The following is a 24239-nucleotide window of genomic DNA, read 5'->3' as shown; positions in this document are numbered from 1 at the left end:
TGATCTACCATGATTTTCAGGACCACAGATTAAAATTATACTGGATAGAGAATTTACTTGTCCATCATATTCAAAATAATGGTTTTCTTTGGTGACAAAAAAGCTCAGCATGAAAACAACCCAATTTTAAAATGGCTTCTGGAATTATATACACGTTCCATATTTATAAAGACTTAATTTACATAACAGATGTCACTGGGCTTTGATAAATTTACACACAATAGAAATACAAATACATAAAATGCAGTATAGCAATGCATATTTATTTGAGATTTTATTAGTTACATATTTCTCCATAGCAAATTATTCCAAAAATTACTCCCTTAGAGCAATACAGAATTTTTAGTTCACTGGCCCTTGGGCCAAGAAACCAAGTGGAGTTTACTAGTACATGTATCCTCTGGCTCAGGGACCATTATGTTTAATAAGGTGCTGTACAATGTTATGATGTCCAGTGAAAACTACGTTGGGGAAGGATCTATTTTCAAGCTTACTTACATGGTTGTATCCAAATGCAGTTCCTTGAGGGCTGTTGGCCAGAGGGCTTCAATTTATTGCTGGCTGGTGGTCAGAAGTTACCTTTAGTTTCTTATCACAAAGGCCTGTTCATAAGACATCTTATTTCATCAGGACAAGCAAGAAAGAAAAGACAGCGGACCAGAATAAGAGAGAGAGAGAAAGTAAGCAAGACGGAAGTCACAGTCTTTTATAGCTTCATCTTGGAAGTGAGGTTACCTCACTTTTCCCATATTCTGTTCTTTAGAAGTAAGTCACTACTAAGTTAAGCCTGTACACCAAGCATGCCAAACTCAAAGGCTAACACGGGCCAAATAAACAAGGTTTAAGTTTGTGTGGGCTGCAAAAAAACAAAAGCTCAATTTTCATAGAAATGTAGGTTTGTTTCAATAGACACATTCTGAAGACAAAGGGCTGAAATAAATGAGTCATTGTTAACACAAAATAATAGAACATTTTAATAAAAACTATTATTTTTTTTTTCTTGAACATTAACTTATCATGTTACAGAAGACCAGAGAAAAACCAAGCAACACTTAGAGAAATGGAGTTACACTTTATTATGCTGGCGGGCTTAGAGAAAGATGTCTCTCCAATTCTGAGCAAAAACATGGAGGAAGCTTTCCATTTTTATATATTTCTCGCACTTTGTTCTCAAATAAGGGTTTTTCTGGACCTTACATTAGATGACTAGTCTACGAAGTCAGACAGCTAAGCTTATCTTCCCTATTATTCAAGCAGCTAAAAAGTAAAGTTAAGCCAAAACTGGTTTGGCTCAGCGGTAGAGCGTCGGTCTGAGAACTGAAAGGTCCCGTCAAGGGCATGTACTATGGTTGCGGGCACATCCCCGGTAGGGGGTGTGCAAGAGGCAGCTGGTTGATGTTTCTCTCTCATTGATGTTTCTAGCTCTCTATCTCTCTCCCTTCCTCTCTGTAAAAAAATCAATAAAAATCTATTTAAAAAATAAAGTTAATTTCCAGAATAAGGGACCATCTAAAAATAGCAGAGTTTACTCACAGAATAAGGGACCATCTAAAAGGCAGAGAATTTCAAATAGCCATTTTACAAAATAGAGGTTACTAAGCTTAGGTTGACAATACAGTTATACAGTTTGGTTTTACTTCTCTGGGAAGTCTCTAGCCTTCTCATCCAGACACTGAATAACTACACAAATTAGCATACTGCAAATAAACCTATTTTTCTTATTCTCTGAAAGCAAAATATTTCCTGCTGCACACACCAAACAAGTCAGTCCAAGACTAATGACGTGGCAATCGGCTGCTAAAATATTGGCTGCTGGTATTAGTGGAGAGAAATGGTGCGCCTGCGCATAAGGTGCGTAAAGGAAATGAATGGAACACGGTTACAGTAATCAGTCATTAGCCAATGTTGTAGTTCATTATTAATAATGATGTATAACAGGATATTATAAAAATTAAGTCACAACATTTTCATTAAAACGTTTCTTATATACCATTATATTGGCTGGGCTGCAAAAATATTTGTTGTGGGCCACATGGGGCCTGAGGGCCATGAGTTTGACATGCTTGTTGTACACAAATGAAGGGTTCACACAAAAGTGTAAATACCAGGAGGCAGGATCATTGGGAGTCATTAGAGAAGGTTCTGTACCATACGGATGAAGCCATAAAAGCAAAAGAAAATAAGCTCATTGAAAAAAAAATTAAGTTATCTAATGGTAGTTATATTTTAGTTGTTAAACAGTCAATAATTTTATTCCTAATTTTTTAACAATTGAATTTTCTCTTCATTGAAAGATAATTATATGAATGTCATCTATGAGTTCTATTTTCACCCTAGAAAATAGAACTTTCTATCTGGGCATTTTTTTCATTGCATATGTAAAAAAAAAGGAATTTTGTTTTATAGGTTCAGATAAAATAAACTTGAATGAGTTACTACAGAACAGTTTGACTATCTTACTCCTGGGAGTGATAATATGATTCAACTTATGAGAAGACCCTTACAACTCATTAGCTTGTAAATTACGTATCTTTCACACAAAGGAAACAAATGTAATCCTAACTCATTATGGGTGAGACACCCTATATTTATTTCTCTTAAAACTAAGTAGAGATGCCTTCATATATTTCATTACTTTTAAAGAATTAAATGGCTCTAGCAAAAGACAACGTTCTCTTCTCAGCAGGCAAATAAAAAGGATTTACTAACGCATGAATCTACGCTCTAGCTTGTATATAATTTAATAACAAGCAAAGGGAATTTACATTTTCAAAATGATCTTTAATTTTGTACCTCCCCTATAATTACAACAGCTACTACTCAAAAAAAGGGGGGGGGGAGCGCTTACTAGTTTGCCTTACCTGGAGGCACAGTGTTAACAATATTTAAATCTTTGTATGTAATGGAGAAAGGCACTGCCTTCTGGGATATCAAGTCTAAAAATATATATCCCCAAATAAAATAATTACAAAGCAGAATTGGACAGAGGAGACTACATATTTGTCAAAAATCATAGTTGAGAGTGAACTCAAATCAATGGAGTCATTGCAACCAGGTCACTTATGTGGTGAGCTAATAATCCACATTTTCAGCATGTTCATTCTAAAAAGAATGGACAGATTTATTGAAGAATGCTTACTAAGTTAAAAATGTGAAACCCTCTTATATTTGAATAACTGTACATGGGCTTATTTAACTTTGCTAATTAGCAAAAGTCCATTGACATCCTCCCTTCTATAGCCTAACATGTAGTATCTTGAGGTTTACATGGCAAAATGATGGTTCAAAGAGAGCACTGGGTCAGCAATAGTGTACTGGGCAAATGACTGCACAGAAAAAGGTCAAAATAAAGTCTAGTGAGGCAGCTAAAATACACAAACTGAAGCATATTCTTTCCCCACTTTGCCTAGAATCATTTCTGTTCAACACTCCTTGCAGAACAAGAAAGTGCAAATTCCAGATAACTCCAGACCAATAAAAATGCTATTTTAAATCTACTCAAGGAAAGCAGCTTATTATAGCTCTTGTTCACCATTACTTCCAGGAATTTAAGAGTGAGGAAAAAGCACAGAATGTATCATCTTTCTTTCAATGAGTTGCCGACTTTCAACTTGTCCTCAGGTGTAAAAGCGGAAGAGAGAGGAGGACAGCAATTCTCAACTTGCCCATTCACAATTTATGAATCACAGTTTTATATCTTGATACACTGATAGCATTTGGCAGGAATTAAACAAACAAAAAAAAAGATGAAGAAAAGCAATGTTTTAAGTAAGAGAAAAGAGAACCAAGAGGTAAATATAATCTCACTTGCCAATATTGCAGTGATTCTTTATGAATATGCAGACACTTCTCTCTTTAGCCTTGAGAGTTAACTTGAATTTTTCTGATGGAACAGCTCTCTGGCCTGCAAATATTTAGTTCAGTTCATCATTTCTAAAGTCCCTCCAAAGGCTCTCTGCAGAATATCACTGTGTCACATCCATATAAATAGGATGAAAAGATTAAAGAATTATTATATCATATCACAGCACTATTACTGTGATATTCTGTCTTATAAGTACCTCAACCTCAATTGGTCCAAACTAAACTATCTTTCCCCCTAAACCCACTAATATTTCTAATTGAGATACATCACCATCTACCAAGGTGGTAATTATTTTTTTACTAGGGCCAGGTGCACGAATTTGTGCATCAGTGGGATCACTCAGCCTAGCCTGTGAGATCAGGCTGAAATTGGCTCTCCAATATCCCCTGAGAGGGCACAGGCCAGGCTGAGGGACCCCACCAGTGCATGATCAGAGCGGGAGATTGGCCAGCTGGGGACAGAGAGTAGGCAGGCTCCAGGGCATGTCCTGCTCTTCTCACTCAGTCCCAATCAGCTGGACCCCAGCAGCAAGCTAACATACAGGTCTGGGCATCGGCCCCTGGTGGTCAGTGCACATCATAGTGACTGGTTGACTTTCTGGCCTCTGGTGGTCAGTGCACCTCATAGAGAGCAGTTGAGCAGCCTTAGCATATCATTAGCATATTATGTTTTGATTGGTTGAATGGACAACCAGATTACTGGACACTTAGCATATTGGGCTTTTATTACATAGGATTGTGTCTCCACTTGCCCTGATCGCCCTTATTCTAATCAATCAGGAAGTTCTGTTAATTAAAGCCTTTAAATGCCTCTTGAATAACTTCTCCTTACCCTTTGTTAAAATTGTAGTCACAATCAAAACCATCTCTCACTAAGATTTCCCAACATTCTTTATTAATATTCCTGGCTTGCTTTCCTTCTCCATCTCCACACAATTGTAATATAGATAGGAATGGCCAGGCTCATCCTTTCAAGTTGAATTAGTTTACATGATTTTCAAAGCCTCGTACCTGCTTTTCTTTTCTTTTTATTTGTGGTTCCTTCTCCTCTTGTTCACACACACATCTGTAATCCTGATTTTATTTCAAGATACAACTTAATTGTTACTTTCTCTTGGAAGACTTCCCTGATATGTCTAGGTTGCCTTGTGTGCTCCTATAATGGCTTATATTACAGGTGTTTAATTGTCTTCCTTTAAAGACTGAAAATTAAAACTAAGGGTGCGCATTCATCTTAGCATTCACCTTTGAGTCATCAGCAAATTCTCTGGCTCATAGGAAGCACACAATACTCATTGGATACTTGAAATAACTTCATTTAACTTTCATAAATATCAATTCCAGTTTTAACTGTCTAATCATTGACAGCATGTTGGTTTGCATTTAAACATTACTGCAATTCATTTTGTTAGTTGAGCATGAAATCCAGTTCTCTAATATTTTCAGCCCTTCTGTAGCAAAATTTTGGTGCAAAAATATTTTAAACTTCATTTCCCACATCCAGTCTCAGAACAGAAGTTTTATTATTATTCCAATCATATCATAAAGGAAACTGAGGCAAAAAAGTGGAGTTAGGTGACTTACCCAAGTGACGGACTGACAATCTAAAATAAATCCAGAATTAATCCTCTGAATATTCTGAATCTAATATAATTGCTTAGTTCCTGAGCTGTGCTCTTTAAAATTCATGAGGGGAAATGTATTTTGCAAAACTGCTAGCCCCTTGAAGATGAATGTTATTTTTTTATAACAGATATATAAATATCTTCAAATATAAATATAAAATGGAAAAATTTAGAAAATTTGAAAAGTAAATTGTTAACTGAAGAGATTTGGGAAACTTGACTTTGATTATCAAAATGCCATGTAGGAAAGTTCATTACTGACAGTAGAATACTTATCCCTAACGGAGGTTCTCGGCAATTTGAAAACCTTTTGTTTAAGTAGTAACCCACGAAAAGGTTGAGACTGCACAAATTGACTCTACTTTGGACTCAAGCTGTAAATGAAACTGGACAGCTTGACCTATTTTCACAAGAAAACCAATTAAAAGCAAGGGCACTGAGAATGGGCAAGATTACCTTGAGCACCAAGGGCTTCTGGGGAGGACTCTTATTACACAGCACTCACCATCTCACTCCAAAATCCTCCTGGACCAGCTCTGCCTCCAAAGCCTCCCAGGCAGGAAGTCAATGCTGAGGTTCCTTTTTTAGAGGTCCCCATTGGCTGACTTCACCCGAGATAGTGCTCAGGCCAGGGAAGTGGGGAGAGGGATTTCATATCTTTTATGCAACACCCTCAGGTCTTTGAATATTCACTTCTTTCTTATGGTAAGCATAGCCAAGGCTTGCTAAATCAGCATTTAAGACCTAGCCACTCACCCAACAGCAAGAAGCCTTCAGTTTCTTGGACACATTCCCCTTAAAAAAGAATGAAATGTGTTAAAGAACACATTTTTGTTATTCAGGTATATGATTTTTAAAACATATTTTATCTTTAAATTTATCTTTATTGTTATAGATATTTGAGATGTCTCCCTTTTCCCCCACATTGACCCTCTCCTCTCCACTCCTGACCCCTCTCCGGGTATATGATTTTTAAATGAACCAACATGTTTAAATAATAACTTCATTGGGCACTAGTCTAGGTATTTTATGCATGTTACCTTTTTAAATCCCGTAACAACCAGATGAGGCAGGTAAAATGGTTCCACTTTAGAGGTATAGAAACTGAAGCCCAGACATAGTAGTGACATGCAGAGTTTGGTGAGTGGACTCTCCTTGTGAGTTCCTGTCCTACAAAGTTTGAAGAATAAAATTCTCAGGCTAAAATATTTTTAGGCAAAAGTGTAGAAATTTATTGTAAGCATACACAAATTCCCCCTGGGGTGGGGGTCCCCACAGGGGAAGTCTCTGGGGAGGGGTCCCCAAATGAAGAAAAGCTGCTCTAATGGAAAAAAAAAATCAGTCCTCTCAGGTTCTTTGTCTCAGACAATTCTTTGTCTCTTCATGACCCTTTCTAATTGGATCCTTCCTTAATTTATGTCCCCCGTGCTTTCCTAATTGGTCACTCTCCTGCATGGTTATCAGTTTCAAAAGCCACCTGATGCCACCCTCTTCTTCTTCACCTTACCGTGTAACATTCCTCCATCCTCTGTGAATGGAAAATAAATATGGCTAGGAGCTGTCTCTACGCATCACATATGCATTCCTTTCCCATGGACCCCTTTTCCTAAAACTGCCTTTCCTGTCTCTAAAATTCTTTCAGTCAATACTTTGTCCATGTAACATGACTAATGCCTGGCAGAGCCATGGTATTACATTTTTGTGTTTGAGCTCTTAATCACCAGGTCTGTTTCCATATGTGTGCATATGAGAGTAAGGTATGAATATGGATGCAAATGTAGCTAGAAATGAATATAGCTATTTGTTACTTTATCTACACTTATCTTTTGAATATAAAACAAGTAATAAATATACACTGATTGGCCAGATTATTATTATCTCTGAATGCATAATAATCTGGCCACTCAGTGTGTGTGTGTGTGTGTGTGTGTGTGTGTGTGTGTGTACTAGAGGTCCGTTGCATGAAATTCATGCATGATGAGGTGTGTCCCTCAACCCAGCCTGCATCCTCTCCAATCTGGGATCTCTTGAGGAATGTCCAACTGCCCATTTAGGCCTGATCCCAGTAGGATCGGTACTAAATGGGCAGTCGTACATCCCTCTCACAATCCAGGACTGCTGGCTCTCAACGGCTTGCCTGCCTTTCTGATTGCCAGTAACCACTTCTGCCTGCCAGCCTGATCACCCCATAACCACTATCCTGCCGCCTGATTGATGCCTAACTGCTCCTCTGCAAGCCTGTTTGCCCCTAACTGCCCTTCCCTGTAGGCCTGGTCACCCCAAACTTCCCTCCCTTGAAGGCCTGCTCCCCCTAAACTGTTCTCCCCTATAGGCCAACTTCCCTCCTCCGCTGGCCTGGACACCCCTAACTGCCTTCCCTTGCAGGCTTGATCACCCCCAACTGTGCTCCCTTGCAGGCCTGGCTCCTCCCAACTGTACTCCATGCAGGTTTGGTTCCTCCTAACTGCCCTCCCCTGCTGGCCATTATGTGGTGGTCATCTTGTGTCCACATAGGGGCAGTATTTTTAACCACATGGGGGCAGCCATCTTTTGTGTTGGAGTGATGGTCAATTTGCATATTACTCTTTTATTATATAGGATTAGAGGTCCAGTACATGAATTTGTGCATGGGTGGGGTCCAGCCAGCCTAGCCAGGGGGAGGGGACATGGGCGGTTGGCCAGCCTGCTGCTGGTCAAACTCCTGGTCGAGGGGACAATTTGCATATTATATTATTATGCATTCAGAGATCATATTAATCTGGCCACTCAGTGTATATCACTGTACTTTTTTCAATGTGCTGCTTTATTTTCTTTATAAGTTTTCTTCTTTCAGTACCTTGTATCACTAACTAGGTTTGAACTATATTCTTGAACTATATTCTGTGTAGGGATAATTGCTTCTTCTACCCTGAGCTACTGACACTTCCCTGAAATAACTGAAAAGACCTAAGGGACAGATTTATTGTCAGAGGCCTTAGGTGTTAAAATACCCTGGGGACTCCCATTGAGCCTGAACATTAGAGCCCTAGGGAATGGATGTGCCTTATCATTTTTTTACTTTCCTTTACTGATTATTCTTAATAAATGGCAAAGACTCCTGTAAGTATGTACTCAGAGCAACTTCAAGAATAGTGCAAAACTGACATATTCCTCCTCTCGTTTCCATTGTTGAATTAAAGTGAAACACAGACTTATATTGCCACAGGCAACGTAAGTACACTTGACATGAGGATTAGATAATTAAGAAAGTATAATTATAGAATAATGAAGGATTTCTTTAAAGATATTTAGAATTGCTAAATGTTGGAATGATATTTCTCTTTGAGATATGCAATTAGAATTTATTGTGAAGAAAGAAAATGCAACAAAAAGAAGTCAGATTAACAATCATTTACTAGTACAAATAAAATTATAAGTGCAATGGTAAGGTCAGGAGTGTTTGGTCTGGAGAAGATTGGTACTTACCCAAAGATGGAGGAAAATAATGTAGTTTATACTGTATGAGCCTTCATTCTCTACCTGCCATTGAACGGAGAATAGGAAGAAATTAAAACTGGAAGCTTTATTTTATAGAAAGGCAAAAAAATATATGTCCTAGTGGTACAAAGAGAATGATATTAGAAAATACTATCCACAAAAGTTGTTATATATCTTTACCTGGAGATCTTCAAAGAAAAAAGAATAGTTACTAAGATAATGAAGCCACTTTAAGGAATCCAATTCTAGCTGTGGATGTCATGTGCTTGTATGTGTAGGAGCGAGAAGAAAGGTATTAATTAGATAATCTCAAATGAAAAATTTAAAAAGAGCTTTTTCATATATAGCTGCATTAAAAAAGATATTAGGTCTAGTAATAATTAATGTCGTTTTCTAATACTTTTTTAAATCAAATTTATTTAAACAATACAACAAAATTTAATCAACAATATAGTTGCCGTTGTTTTCTACTACTTGTGCCCAACGCTCAGGAAGCATTTTAATCCCTCTGTTGTAAAATTCTTGTGATTTTGATGCAAAAAATTCTGTCAATGCATTTTTGAGGCATTCTTCATTATTAAATTTTTTTCCAAGAAGAAAGTTTTGCAAAGAATGAAACAAATGGTAATCGGAAGGGGCAATCTCAGGAGAATATGCAGGTTGAGGGAGAACTTCCCATTCCAACTGGCGCAGTTTTTCAGCAGTGATTCTTGCAGTATGCGGCCGTGCGTTATCGTGGTGAAGAATTACGCCCTTCTGATTAATCAGCGCGGGTTCTTTTTCTCTTAAAGCTTGGGCTAGCCTTTCCAATTGGGCACTATACACTGCACTTGTAATGGTTTGGTTAGATGGTAAAAGTTCATAATGAAGAATTCCTTTAAAATTCCACCAAACACACAACATCACTTTTTTCGCATGCAAGTCAGGTTTTGGCATGGGCTGCGGAGCCTCATTTTTGTCCAACCATTGAGGCCGCCTTTTCAAATTAACATACAGCACCCATTTTTCATCTCCAGTAACAATTTGCTCTAAAAACGGCAAACGGTTTTGACGAGAGAGGAGCGAACTGCAAATTGTGACTCTTTGATTACGGTTGTTGTCGGTCAACTCATGAGGAACCCATTTTCCAAACTTTTGGACTTTGCCAAGTGCAAGTAAATGATTGGAAATTGTTTTTTCTGAACAATTTAAAGTTGTTGCAAGCTCTTGTTGGGTAATTTGAGGATTTTGCACCAAAAGAGCTTGAAGAGCTTCTTGATCAAAATTGGACACACGGCCTCGACCACTCTTGTCATCTAACGAAAAATTTCCCTCGCGAAATTTCTCAAACCAACGCTGGCATTTTCTGGCGCTAACTGCATCTTGACCAAGAGCACTACAGATGTTTTTTGCAGCCTCACTTGCTTTTCTTCCTAATTGGAACTCGTAAAGCATGCAGTGCCGAATATGCTCTTCATCCGCCATCTTCTTAGCCCTAGTTCTGCAACAAAAACCAAACCAAACACAAACTTTTTCAAGCAAAACTTGTTAATTGCACTTCACACGTTCTGTAGATACCACGTGTTTGGAGGTTATGTCAATACAAGTCAACGCCAAGCAAGATTTTAAACGAATGTTAAAAACGACATTAATTATTACTAGACCCGATATAACTTGAAAAATTAATGGCAAGCTCCCTAATGTAATTATTATAAAGAATCATCCCATTGAATGATGCAAAAAACAAAGGGCTATAAAACCTATGTTTACAAAGATATTTTATGAGTTCAGAGTGGGTAAAAGAATACAGAAAATTTTTTGAAAAGACATTTAACCTGGCTGATATGGCTCAGTTGGTTGAGCATTGTCCCAAGCACCAGGTTGCAGGCACATTCCCTGGTAGGGTGTGTGCAGGAGGCAGTTGATTAATGTTCCTCTTTGATGGAGGTTTCTATCTCTTTCTCCCTCTCCTTTCCTCTCTGAAATCAATAAAAAATATCGTTATTATTATTTTTAAAAGACATTTAGAGCTTGGCCTGCATGGCTCAGTGGCTGAGTGTCAACCTATGAACCAGGAGGTCAGGGTTCAGTTTCTGGACAGGGCACTTGCCTAGGTTGTGGGCTCCATCCCCAGTAGGGAGCATGAAGGAGGCAGCGGATCAATGATTCTCTCTCAGCATGGATGTTTCTTTCTCTCTCTTCCTCTCCCTTCCTTTCTGAAATCAATAAAAAATATATTATTAAAAAAAGAGTAAACCTAGCCATTTTGATTTTAAACTAGCCTCAAAGAATTTCCTTCAAATAGCAATGATAGTTGGGATAAAAATCATATTGTTTTAGACATCTGCTATAACAATCTATGTGTAGTCTCTGAACAAGCATGGTACACTGGGAATAGCGAATTGGAATGCTACAGGCCTACTTTGAAATCCTAGCATCATCACTTTCTGCAGAGGTTTGAACCAAATGCTCAATTCAGTTTTGGAGTTTCAAGTTTTTCCTCTCTGATATGGTAGTAATAATATCTTCCTCAAGCCATTATTGCATGAGGATTAAATAAAAAAGAAATAATGCCTACAGGAAGGACTTACACAGCTCCAGGAATGTGACATTTTAAAATTCCTATTACCTTGCTCTGTGCAAAACAACAAAGCAAAAACAAAACAAAATGATAACCTTAGGTTGGTAGAACTATTGAAGCAAAAAAAGAGCATTGTTCTAATTCCCAAACCAAGTAAGACAGAGACTGAAAGAATCTACTGCAGAAATAGCAATAAGAAATGCGAACTTGAGGCTCTTTTAGACTGTAAAGAGATTCCAGTTAACCTAGTTAAGATAATGGGACCTTCACTGGCCTAAGGGAGACTCCCTGTGATAAAATTGTGAAAACACATAGATTTGTGCTGACTACCTCTCAGAGAATAAAACCTGAGAACAGATTCAGACAACTGACAAGCATTATAATTGATTCTGAAAGAAGCTTTAATATAATCACAGCAGAGAAAAAAAAATTGGGCATGAATATGCATGTCATTATTGCTATCATATATTTGCATATTTTCTCTTGTTGAAATAAGACAGGAGTTTCAAACTAGCACATATATCAATTTTTGTATTAGTCTGCCAGCATCTTGAAGGGTTCAGGAATCTGGAGAAGGCACTGTGTGTAATTAATAGAGTCCAGAGATGAAACATCATTTTGGAAGGCATTTTGGGGGGCCAGAGGAGCTTGGGTAAAGAAACCACGTTCTCTTGTCTCTCTGGACCCCAACACAATTTGTCCTGAAATAAAATATATATGTACATCAAAAGGTAAGGCTTGGTATACAGAATCCATTGTCAGATTGGAGGAACTGCCTTTGGCTGTTCAGGAGTTTGGCCAGTGGGAGGCAATAACATGTAGCTTAAGATGCCCCCAGCTGTCTGTCTGGCAGCAAGCAATCATTTATGCATCCTTCTCGGGTTGAGGGAAATTCCCTCAGCCATTTCCAGATGATCCAGCCCTGCTGACATGGAATTGGCTTCCAGCATTAGTCATTTATTAGCCCTTATGTCTAAGTATTATTTAGAATTTGTAAATGTTCCTAAATCAGAAACTCCTATCATTGATTTGAATTTTCTCATGAAATGATGGTATTTGCATTCAATTCCCACGTGTCCCAGCTGTCCTGTTCAGGGAATACTCCTGTACTATAAACTCCTGGAGGTGACATTGCAAGAGAGGTGTGTGAGAGTTTTTCTGTGTCTAGTTAAGAATTGTTGCCAGGACCAGTTTGGCTCAATGGATAGAGCGTCGGCTTGGGGACTGAAGGGTCCCGGGTTCGATTCCGGTCAAGGGCATGTACCTTGGTTGCGGGCATACCCCCAGTGGGGGGTGTGCAAGAGGCAGCTGATCGATGACTCTCTCTCATCGATGTTTCTAACTCTGTATCTCTCTCCCTTTCTCTCTGTACAAAATCAATAAAATATATTAAAAAAAAAAAAAAGAATTGTCACACACCTTCAGTTCTATGTAAAATGAAGTTATTGTTACAAACAGGACTCTTTAAGTACAAATGTACTTGAGATGGCCAAATTCTCAGTTTTTCCCTTGCAATAACAGGGTTAAAGTTTTTTGGGGGGATTTTTTTTTTAAGAAAACTAGAAATTGCTGCTACATCAAAAATCAACTTGGTTACTATTAAAATTATATTTAACAGAGTTGCCATCGACAAGTTTCTATTTTCAGTTGGCTACACACAGATGTGAATCTAAAGGAGGAAGTGCGTGACTTTCATCTTCTCTTGATAATTTTGTTGATTACAAATTATATAGATAGAAGGAATGTGAAATAAAGTGTAATGAAGGCCAAGAAAAGAAGGAGACAGCATAGTTCAGTGGCTGAGAAAAACAATTTTGGAATCAGAAAGATGTGTTCAAACCAGAGTTTTTCAGCTTATTAGCAGTGTGACCTTTGGGTACTTACTTTAATTTCTCTAAATTTGTTTCCTCATATTAAAAGGGTGCTTAATATCCCTATATTATGGTTATTATGAAAATCAAGTAAAAATATATGAAAGTCCTTGTAACAATGTCTTAAACATATAAGCATTCAAGTATATTTGTTCAATTATATTATTACTTTTCTTTATAATAATAAAAAATGCTCAAGTGCTATTACTTGGTTGTGGTTGTTAATTTCACCATATTTAGTAAGAAATAAAACAATTGGCCTTAGCTGCTGTGGCTAAGTTGGTTGAGCATTCTACCATGCATGGAAAGATCACCAGTTCCATTTCTGGTCAGGGCACATATGCAGGTTGCAGGTTTGATCCCTGGTCTCAGAACATACAGGAGGCAACTGATTAATGTTCCTCTTTCTTCCTTTCTCTTAAAAAACCTTAAAAAAATAAAGCAATTGCTCTGTGATACTCAATTTTCACTCTCGGCTATTTTTGACTGTTTTTGTCTGGCCCATTTCTTTCCTAGGAATTAGGAATATGGTTATACCCTGTTTGCCCGAAAATAAGACAGTGTCTTATATTAATTTTTTCTTCCAAAGTTGAGCTAGGTCTTATTTTCAGGGATGTCTTATCTTTCCATGCGCTAGGTCTTATTTTCGGGGAAACACGGTAGATTACAGAAAATTGAGGGGGGGAAATGTTCCCACTGCACCAAAAGAGAGACCTTCAGAGTAAGCTCTGAAAGAGTTGCCAAGTCCCTCAAAAATCGGGACTTTTTCAAAACGCCGAGGGACGTGAGACAAATTGTTAAAAATTGGGACTGTCCCACCAAAAGCAGGACCTCTGGTCACCTTACTCTCTTGGAACAATATTCTCCTAGAGAATAGGTAGTGAGTGGATACAGGTTTAAGCCAAGACCCAACTGCACATCTGTGGCTATTGTTAATAGCTCATAGTTCACTTGCTTCTTCTCCTTTGGAGGGGGGCTGGAAGGGAGGGGAGCCTTTTCTTGACATAAAATGCCAGGAGTGGACTTGGTAAGGACATGAATGATTAAGCTTTCTTTTGTGTAAGGTCCCAAGGCTCCACCCCCAGACACCCAATGAATGAAAATGGTTCTTCGGTGTTAGGTGGTAGTGGGTACAAAACGCATCAAGGGAAGAGCATTGTGCTTGGCTCCAATGCCTAAGCCTCCATTTGTAAGCCGGGAGGCATTGTGCATTGATGCGTATACAACGTTCCTTTGAGTGGAATCCTGGGACAATCATTAGAATCCTGCTCAAACGGGGGTTTTCCCAGGCAGCCATAAGAGGGCTGAGAGAGCCTCCCTTTTGAAGCGCAAATTAAGAAAGTATGGGGGAACAAAATGGAGGCAGGGGGTAGTGAGAAGGCAGTGAGATGTAGCAGGACTCCGGGGAACTCTACTGACCTCAGGAGCCGCCAGCGCCGGTGTGACACTCGCTTAAGCCCAGGCTGCGTGGTCCCGACTTCGACTGCGCCGCCATCTTTTCTGCTGCGCTTTTCGCAAGGAGCCCTCTCGGCCACTGTAGCAGCCATAGCAGCCACACCTCGGGTCAGTTCCGGGTGTACGCGCTTCGCTTCGCTCCTCGGAAAACTTCGCCTCCGAGAGCGGTGCTAAGGTAAAGACCCCCACGTTCGCCATGGCGGACAGGCCCAATCGCCGGGTAAAGCTTTACACCTTGAATGAGTACAAACAATGGGATTATCTAGGCTCAGGGAACGTCACCTCAGTTGCCTCAGAATCCCAGGGCCTGTTTCTGGTCGTTAGGTCGGAGTCCAGCGGCACGCAGATCCTGGAGTCTGAGGTCCTCCCAGACACGCCCTATCAGAGACAAAAAGACACATTAATTGTTTGGTCCGAGGCCGAGAACCACGGCATGGCGTTGAGTTTCCGAAACTCGGAAAGTTGTTACGAGACCTGGGAAGCCATTTGTCGGGTTCAGGGTCGAGACCCCTCTGTTAACGTCACACAAGACCTTTTAGATGATTTAGAAGAAGAAATTGATGAAACCCTAGAAACCGATGATTTGGACGAACTGCCTAACTGTGAACTCAGTAAACTTAAACAGATCGCTAACTTAGTTACCTCAGCCTTCAGTTCACCTCTCCGTAGGAGAAGGCTGGCTCTGGTCTTAGAAAATGAGACTTATATTAAAAAACTACTGCAGATGTTACAGTCCTGTGAGAGCGTCGGATACACTGAAGGCTTATACCATTTGCATACAATTATTAAAGGAATATTTTTCCTCGACAAGACAGCTCTGCTTGATATCTTGTTTTCTGAGGAGTGCATCATGAATGTGATAGGATGCCTTGAATATGACCCTGCTTTCGATCAGCCAAAAAAACATAGGGAATTCTTGACCCAACATGCAAATTTCAAGGAAGTTATACCGATAACAACCTGTAAACTTAGACAAAGAATACATCAGACATACAGAGTACAGTATATTCAAGACATTCTTCTCCCTACACCATCAGTATTGGATGAGAATTGTCTTTCTGCTCTTAAAACTTTTATTTTCCTCAACAAGATGGAGATAATTCACATGCTGCAGGCAGATGATAACTTTTTGCCTCAAATATTTGAACAGTTAAAAGACAAGACTATTGATAACGATAAGCGGCGTGAATTGTTATTTTTTCTCAAGGAATTTGGTTCATTTGCTCAGGTATTAAAGCCTCGAAGCAAGGATGCACTATTCAAAACATTAACACAAATGGGAATTCTTCCCACTATTAAAGTTATAATGAGCCTGGATGATTATCAAGTAAAGTCATCTGCTATTGACATATTTGCTCATCTGGTGGAGCATAATCCATCAGTGATCCGAGAATTCCTACTAGAAGAAGAGCAGCAGAATGAAAAAGGTAGCCTTCTCATTAATTTAATCATTAAACAAATGATCTGTGATACTGATCCTGAGAAAGCAGGTGCTTTACATATAATGGGACTTCTTCGTTTTATACTTGATCCAGAAAACATGATAGCGATGCCACAAAAATGTGAAAGAAGTAAATTTCTAAATTTCTTTTATAAACAATGTATGCATAACATAATAGTACCACTTTTGGCCACTACATCAGAAGATATATTTGAAGAGGGTCATATACTTGGAGATGACATAAACAGCAGATATTGCCTCCATGATTATCAAACAGCACAGCTGCTTGGCATAATTTTAGAGCTGCTAACTTTTTGTGTGCAAAATCACACATATTACATAAAATACTATATTTTGCGAAAAGATTTGCTGAGAAATGTATTGATCTTGATGAAGTCGAGACATACTTTCTTGGTCTTATGTGCTCTCCGCCTTATGAGAAGGATAATTGGCCTTAAAGATGAAGTTTATAATTGTTACATCATCCAGGGAAATTTATTTGAGCCAGTTGTAAACGCCTTTCTGAATAATGGAACTCGATACAATATGTTGAATTCGGCTGTTATTGAACTGTTTGACTATATAAGAGAAGAAAATATCAAGTCTCTGCTTACACATGTAGTTGAAAAGTTTTACAAAACTCTTGAATGGATTGACTATGTTCAGACATTCAAAAATATGAAGATGAAATATGAACGAGAAAAAGAGCGCAAGAGGCAAAAGAGTTTGAATTCTCTGCAGAATAGTAAAAGGGCCAGAGACTTGGAGAAGAATAAAGTATCTTATAAAGGAGATAAAGAAAATTTAGAGGAAGAACATTCAGGTATGAGACCAATGGAAAGTGATTTTCAAGATGATTATGACATATCTATGGAGATTGAAAACACAACAAAAAATGAAGACAAGGTGAATGTTCCTAAAAGAACATCTTCTGGTGACATCAAATTTACTTATTCCCATTCTGCTGGGGATGCCAATGGAACAGATAACGCAATGAGATTAGTGGATTATTCGGATGATGATGAAGAAGAAGATAAGGAAGATGAAGCGAAGTTCAGGAAAAGACCACATTTTAATCCATAAAATCATTATGAGAAACTGTCAACATTATCAAAGTTTACATTACTAAAATTATATAAATATCAATTAGCTAAAAATTCTGAATCTAAAACTCTCATTTGAACTTATAATTATGCAACTTGTGACAAAGATGTTTAGTATTATCTAGAAAGGGTTAGTTCTGTAAAAACCAAGCTTCCTATCATCTTGAAAAAAAAACTAACCAGAATATAAATAATTTCTTAGTAAGAAAAAAATCTGTGTTTGGAGTGGATGGGAGAACAGGCTGATAATATAATATCAATGTAGTTTTGTTCCACCAGTGTATATTAGAAACAACTGTTAACAGTACAGTGCACAACCTGTAACATTACTTGCCCAAATAGTTGACTATGCTTTTCTTTTATTTAATTGCCTTCTTTGAAACAAAAATTAATGTTCATGTTTTCATGGAAACGAAGTCAACTGCAATAAAAAAAAAAGTTAAGCTGTTTACATTTCTATGAAGATTTAACAGAAGTTCAGCCTTAATGGGTAATCGAAGGGAAGTAACTTTCAGTTTGTATTTTCATAATAAAAAAAGGAAGCTGGTTTCAAAATATTCCGTTGTTAATGTGTCTTTGTTTATATTGATAAGAGGTATCAAAAGCCAGTTCCATAGTATTCTAAAATGATGTTCTTCAGGACCTTGGGAGTAGTAGAACAGAATGCTTTAAAACTTGGAAGTCATTTCTTGATTCCTTAATAAAGCTGTGTGTGACAAGAGCAGCAATGTAAAATTTAAAATATAATTTACAAAGTGCTAATATACAAAAAATAGCACTAAATGAAGTGGCGCTTAATATCTAGAAACCATTTGGGGCCAAGAAAAGGTTACTTAGATGTCAAATTCCACATACAGTATATGAAGTTTGTTTTTCTATAAACAAACAACATGTAATATGAAAGGTGCTTTCTTAAAGAGTGAATGCAAACGAATTTCTAAAAAAATAGTAGCAAAGAGTTGAGGTTTTATTTTTTTACAGGAGCAAGTTAACTGGGTCCACTTAACCTGGATTAGCTTAAATTGAAACAGTATCTTCTGTTTTGAAGATTTTAAAGTTAATTTCAATTTTATTCATTGATTAAGATGGGCTGTCTGTGTATATATAAAGTATAGTTTTCCAGAAGACAGATTTTTTTTTGTATTAAAAATACCATTAAAATTCTTTTATACCATTTACTGATGATATTCATACTGAACTATACAATTCAGGAATTAAAAAGTGACCCTTTATTTCCAAAAGTAAGACCATTTCAAATGTATTATTGTGCCAATAGGTGATACATCTCATGCAAAACTAAGAGACTGTTATTTAAGAGCTACAAAAAGAGTGTATTCCTAAAACATCAAGCAATCATTTCACCGGATACAGAGTCTGTCAAAGTATGGACGTGACCTCAGGAGATGTCATCAGACATTACTGAGGACATGACACAGCAGGGGAACTGCATTTTCACACCTCTCAAATCATGCTAAGTTAAATGTAATGGGATTATTCGAAGTCAAGTGACTTCGTGTCTGTCAAAAAAAAAAAAAAAGGCAGTTTGTTTAAAAAGCATTTCATATTTTCCTTCTGGCTAGATTGTCATGGGGAATGCTATCCATAGCACAAACATTTGCATTTATACACAGAGTTTTGTTTTGAAGAAAATAGGCTTCACTCTTTGTTTTGATGGGAATAGCCCCACTTCCTTAACAGAGCAGCTATTTACATTTAGACAGAGAAGAACAATTTTTTTTTTACACTCTTTCTGCTTACTCTCTTCCCTTCAGCTAGTTTTAATCAGACATAAAAAATGAGCATTGTGGGAGGAAAAATGAATTTTTGCATTTTTATTGTGTTGTCCGCAATGAATTTGTAAGGCAAGACAAAGGAGGGCATAAGTGTAATGGAAAGTTGAAAAAAACACACAACAACAACAAAAGAAAAAAGGACAGGCATTCTATTGAGCTGTGTAACCTCTATGAGCCCTTTTCTAGTCTCAGCTACTTAATGCTAGGAAAACAACATGACAAGCAAAATGGTGCAAAGCCAAATTGCCCATCACACGGCATAACCTACTATTAAGGGAACATTTAAGAGGGCAACAAAACACAGACTAGCAATCCTTCCTGTCTGCACACTGAGTGAAAAATTGAGCAAAATGTTGTCTCTCTAGATGTTCTATGTGAGAAGAGACCATGTAAAAAAAATGTTGAATTTCCTCTGAGTTTTTAAAAGTTAATTTTAAGAGTACCCTGAAGTGGTTGGTTTATTTATGAAAAGAAGAAACAGTTTGGAATGGCCCTGTATTTACAAAAAAATTCGGGTGAGTATTTCTGTAGAGACGTCTTGGATTTGATAAGGTTTTGACTTTTAATACATGACTTTGGGGATTTTTATGACTCACACACACCAACAAGGGGAGGGTGATGTAACAGATAAACCAAAAACTTCATATTCAAACAGCCCTTGAGAATAATGCAGGCTCTGACACCAGTTTCATGACCTTAGCAACTTACTTATTTTCTCCTCTAGCCAGAATGCATCTTGTCTTAAAAATTAGAAACTATGTAAATTACTAAGAACATAATAGTAAATAAGTAGGTTTTCAAAACTATTACCAGCAACAGTACCATCATTTCCAAGAAATAGGGAAAGTCAGGTATAAGCATTTAATATAAAAAGTTATGCTCATACAGCAATAATCTTATATTCTGGAATAAATCGATAGCAACATAATAAATTAAAAAATAATGAGTTCAGTTCTGCTTCACAGACAAGTCTACAAGTATGCATCATGACCTAAATTTTCAAAGGAGATCTATACAATTTCCTGTCCTGATTTAATGACCATATTGCCTTACTCTGATGTGGGGTCTCTCAACCCCATCATTGTTGACATTTTACGCCAGATAATTCATTGAGGCAAGAGGCTGTTGTGTGCATTATGGGGTTTTTAGCCGCGTTCCTGACATATACCCTCTAGATGCCAGCAGCACATCCCCAACTGTGACAACCAAAAGTGTTTCCAGAAGAAGTTAAATATCCCTCAAGGGCCTAAAATCACCCGCTTTAGTGAACCTAGTTTAAAGATGTGCGGAGACTGATTCAAGGGCTTCTCTCTCTCTCTCTCTCTCTCTCTCTCTTTTTGTTTAATACATTTTATTGATTTTTTACAGAGCGGAAGAGAGAGGGATAGAGGGTTAGAAACATCAATGAGAGAGAATCATCCATCAGCTGCCTCCTGCACACCCCCTACTGGGGATGTGCCCACAACCAAGGTACATGCTCTTGACTGGAATCGAACCTGGGACCTTTCAGTCCGCAGGCCGACGCTCTATCCACTGACCAAACCAGTTTTGACAAGGGCTTCACTTTGTGGATATTAGGTCCACATCTACTAGGCCATGTCACCTTTTATTTTCAGCCTCTACCTAAAAGGGCCAAATATATAATATATACAGGGTCAGGTGTATAATGTACTTTCATAAAAACATAATAGACTTTGCTTGGAATTAAAGAGATCCAGTTTCTGTGTTTCATTGTAAGTATAACCATGGCAGGTGCTGCTTTTTTTTTTCTTTTCTTTTTTAGAGAGGAAGGGATATATAAATATATATATATCAATGATAAGAGAGAATCATGGATCAGCTGCCTCCTGCATGCTCCACACTGGGAATCAAGCCCTAAATCTAGGCATATACCCTGGCTAGGAATCAAACTGTGACCTCCTGGTTCATAGGTCTAAGCTCAACCACTGAGCCATGCCAGCTGGACCATGGCTTCTTATTTGACACATCTAATTCTCCCTTTTCTTATCTCTAATGTATGCCTAACAATACTACTGTTATGTCCTCCCAAATTCATATGTTCAAGTCCTAATTCCCACTACCTTAGATGGGACTGTGTTTGAAGAGAGGATCTTAGAAGATACAATTAAGTTAAAATTAGGTCATTAGGGTAAACCCAACTCCAGTATGACTGGTTTCTTTAGAAGAAGAAGAAATGTGAATATAGCTATACACACAGAAGGCAGACCAGGTGAAGACAGAGACAATATGGTGCTCTATAAGCCAAGGAGAAAGGCCTCAGAAGATACCAACTCTTCCAACACCTCCATCTGGGACGTTAGCCTCCAGAACTATTAGAAAACAAATGTATATTGTTTAAGCCACCCAGCTTGTGGTACTTTGGAATGGTAGCCTTAGCAAACCAATACAAACACCTAATAGGAAGAAGTTTTGAGGGGATGAAATATGTACTTTATGAATATCACAGAATTATGATAGTTCACAATTGAGATATGATGATAGCTATTCTTTATTGAATGGGTATTATGTGGCAAGTACACTTTCCTAAGCAATGCACCTACATTATTGCTAATTTCACAATAAATCTTCAAGGTAGATATGGTGGCCATGAGAATGCACCTTGTAGAAAGGGAGAATAATTGAGTAAAATGAATGGTCCTACCCACTGTGCTCTTCAATCATTGCCTCGCTTTCTCCCCAGTCATGCTTCCTAGGGACTGTTCCCAGCCAGCAGTTGGGATGACAGGGATACTAATATAGGCTCATTCCTTGGATATGGGAGACCCTCTGACTGGAGACTGACTTGAGGACTTTCCGAAGGCCTTCCAGGGCATTCCTTAGACTGCATGGTGATCTGGGATGCTTCTATCATTCTCTTTATTCTTCAAAGTGTGTCATGATCTGATGATGCATCCAACATCCTCCAGCCTGTTCTCTATTGCTTCTCGCTGGCATTTTACTTAAGAAAAGTCTTGCATGCGAAATCCTCCCAGGTGGTCTGCTTCTTGGAGAACCTGAACTAACACAGTATTATTCTGACTCTATTTTACAAAAGAAACAGAGGCACACAGAAGGCTCTTCCCAGAATTATATAACTAACTAGAGGCCCAGTGTATGAATTCGTGCACAGGTGGGGTCTGGTTAGCCCACCCCAATGGGGGTCCAATGGGAATGGGGCCGGCCAGGGGAAGGGGCCACAGGTGGTTGGCCAACTGGCCCCACCCACAACTGGGGTGTTGGGGGCCAATCAGGTGTGGGGCTGGCTGGGGGGAGAGGTTGAGAGAGGGCTCCAGGATGTGTCTGACCTGCCTCACTCAGTCCCAATCAGCAGAACCCCAGCAGCACTGCCCCTGGTGCTCAGTGCATGTCATAGTGACTGGTCAACTGGTCAACTATCTGCCCCCAGTGCACATTGTAGTGACCAGTTGAGTGGCCTTAGCATAATCATTAGCATATTACAATTTGATTGGTTGAATGTATGACCAGACACTTAGCATATTAGGCTTTCATTATATAGGATACTAGTGAGACTATTCAGATGTTTGTCTGACCCTATAAACTGAGTTATTTCTTTTAAGTATAATGTGTCTTATAATGTATTGTAAAAGTACTTTAAACATTAAAACCATTATATGTACCTACCATATAGATTTTTTAATAATAAAATATAAATCTAAAGTCACTATGTCAGGTTTATGAACAATCAATGCACATAAGTAGTAACAATACCCCTCTTTTTGCTTTACTCACGCTTCCAAAGGTCAGGTTAAGCTAACACTGCTTGAATTCTGCTCCACAAAAACAGAGCATAACACTGCAAACCACTGTCATCACACTCACCACGGGAGCTACCAAAGAGATAGCTAGTGACATTTTCACTCTTGCCTCAGAAGTCAAGAGAGATAAAATAGCTAACTTTCACTTGGTGCCAGGCACCATACTAAGTGCTTTATATGTGTGGTGGAATATTTTGACATTGGCAATAGAGGTTCAATTCACCACTTCTCCTCATACATTACCCATGATAAAATTTAGTTGCTAATCTGAAAAAAATGTTGAGAACAGATGCCTAATTAATTTGCAGAGATTAAGTTTCAGCTCCATTGACGAATATGGGCTGCAATAGAAATTATGTCCCATTATATAACACTTGAAATTAAATATATTCCATATCGTTAGTATATAGGACATTTCTTAGCCATTAGACTTTCATCTACTTGCATTCCTTCTATATTTAATTGGATTGTTTGAGTGTCTCTTGCCCTTTACCCCTTTATTGCTTTAGAAGTTATTCTTTCTAATCTAATCTGGTAGCTAGTTACCTTTAAATTGTAACACAGACACTTCATTTTATGAAGAATAAATTTATTTTTAATATTTTTATTGATTGTCAGAGAGAGAGGAAGAGAGAGGGAGAGAGAGAAACATCGATGTGAGAGCAAAACATCAATCAGCTATCTCCTGCAGATCCTCTACCAGGGTTCCATCTGGCAACCCAGGCATGCGCCCTGACCAGCAGTCAAACTGGCAACCTTTCAGTGCCCTGGATGATGCTCAACCAATTGAGCCACACCAGCCAGGCATAAAGACTAAATGTACTCAGTCTACCCTTCCCTGGAAAAATAAAGGAAATCATTTTATATCCATATTTCCTCTATAGCATTGCATGTGCTTGCTTTTTTATTATATCTGACACTTTTAAGGGTTTTTACTAGAAGGTTTTTGGTCTCTAAACTATAGGAATCAGAAGCAAACCCAATTTGAGTTAGATAATTTCTGATCCCCACTGTGATGACTAAATTGAGCAATTATGTGTTTAGTATTTGCAGAAAACTACAAAAAAATTACTTTTGTTGGACAGTTACTAAGGCAACCCTATAGAAAAGAACATATGAGGAGCCAGATAAGCCATACAATAATATTGGGATGTTTCTGATATACACATTTTCAAAGATACTACAAAATCTGAAGAGCGCTTTAGTCTATCACATTTGCCAGTGGAGAACACACAGTATTTTTAGTGTATTCCCAAAGATTGCGAAATATCAAA

The 24239-nt window shown here is 38.1% G+C and overlaps 1 protein-coding gene and 1 pseudogene across 2 annotated transcripts in view; one reads left to right on the top strand and one right to left on the bottom strand.

The window, feature by feature from the left end:
- Positions 1–15050, bottom strand: part of LOC311614882 (U6 snRNA-associated Sm-like protein LSm3) — a 149673-nt pseudogene extending 134623 nt beyond the window's left edge. Inside the window, exon 1 of the transcript in view lies at positions 14876–15050. The product of the transcript in view is annotated as a U6 snRNA-associated Sm-like protein LSm3 (transcript). The remainder of the gene's footprint in view (positions 1–14875) is intronic.
- LOC311614881 (serine/threonine-protein phosphatase 4 regulatory subunit 3B-like) lies at positions 15049–17376 on the top strand (the record flags this gene model as incomplete). Its single annotated transcript, XM_084869974.1, has 1 exon — positions 15049–17376. The coding sequence occupies one exon, from the start codon at positions 15049–15051 to the stop codon at positions 17374–17376; it is 2328 nt and encodes a 775-aa protein (XP_084726100.1).
- Positions 17377–24239: the final 6863 nt, after the last annotated feature.

This window comes from Pipistrellus hanaki (genome assembly GCF_964339955.1).
Source record: "Pipistrellus hanaki genome assembly, chromosome: X".
Lineage (NCBI taxonomy): Eukaryota > Metazoa > Chordata > Mammalia > Chiroptera > Vespertilionidae > Pipistrellus > Pipistrellus hanaki.
Note: the sequence above shows the minus strand (reverse complement) of the source record. Positions and strands in the feature narration are given on the sequence as shown.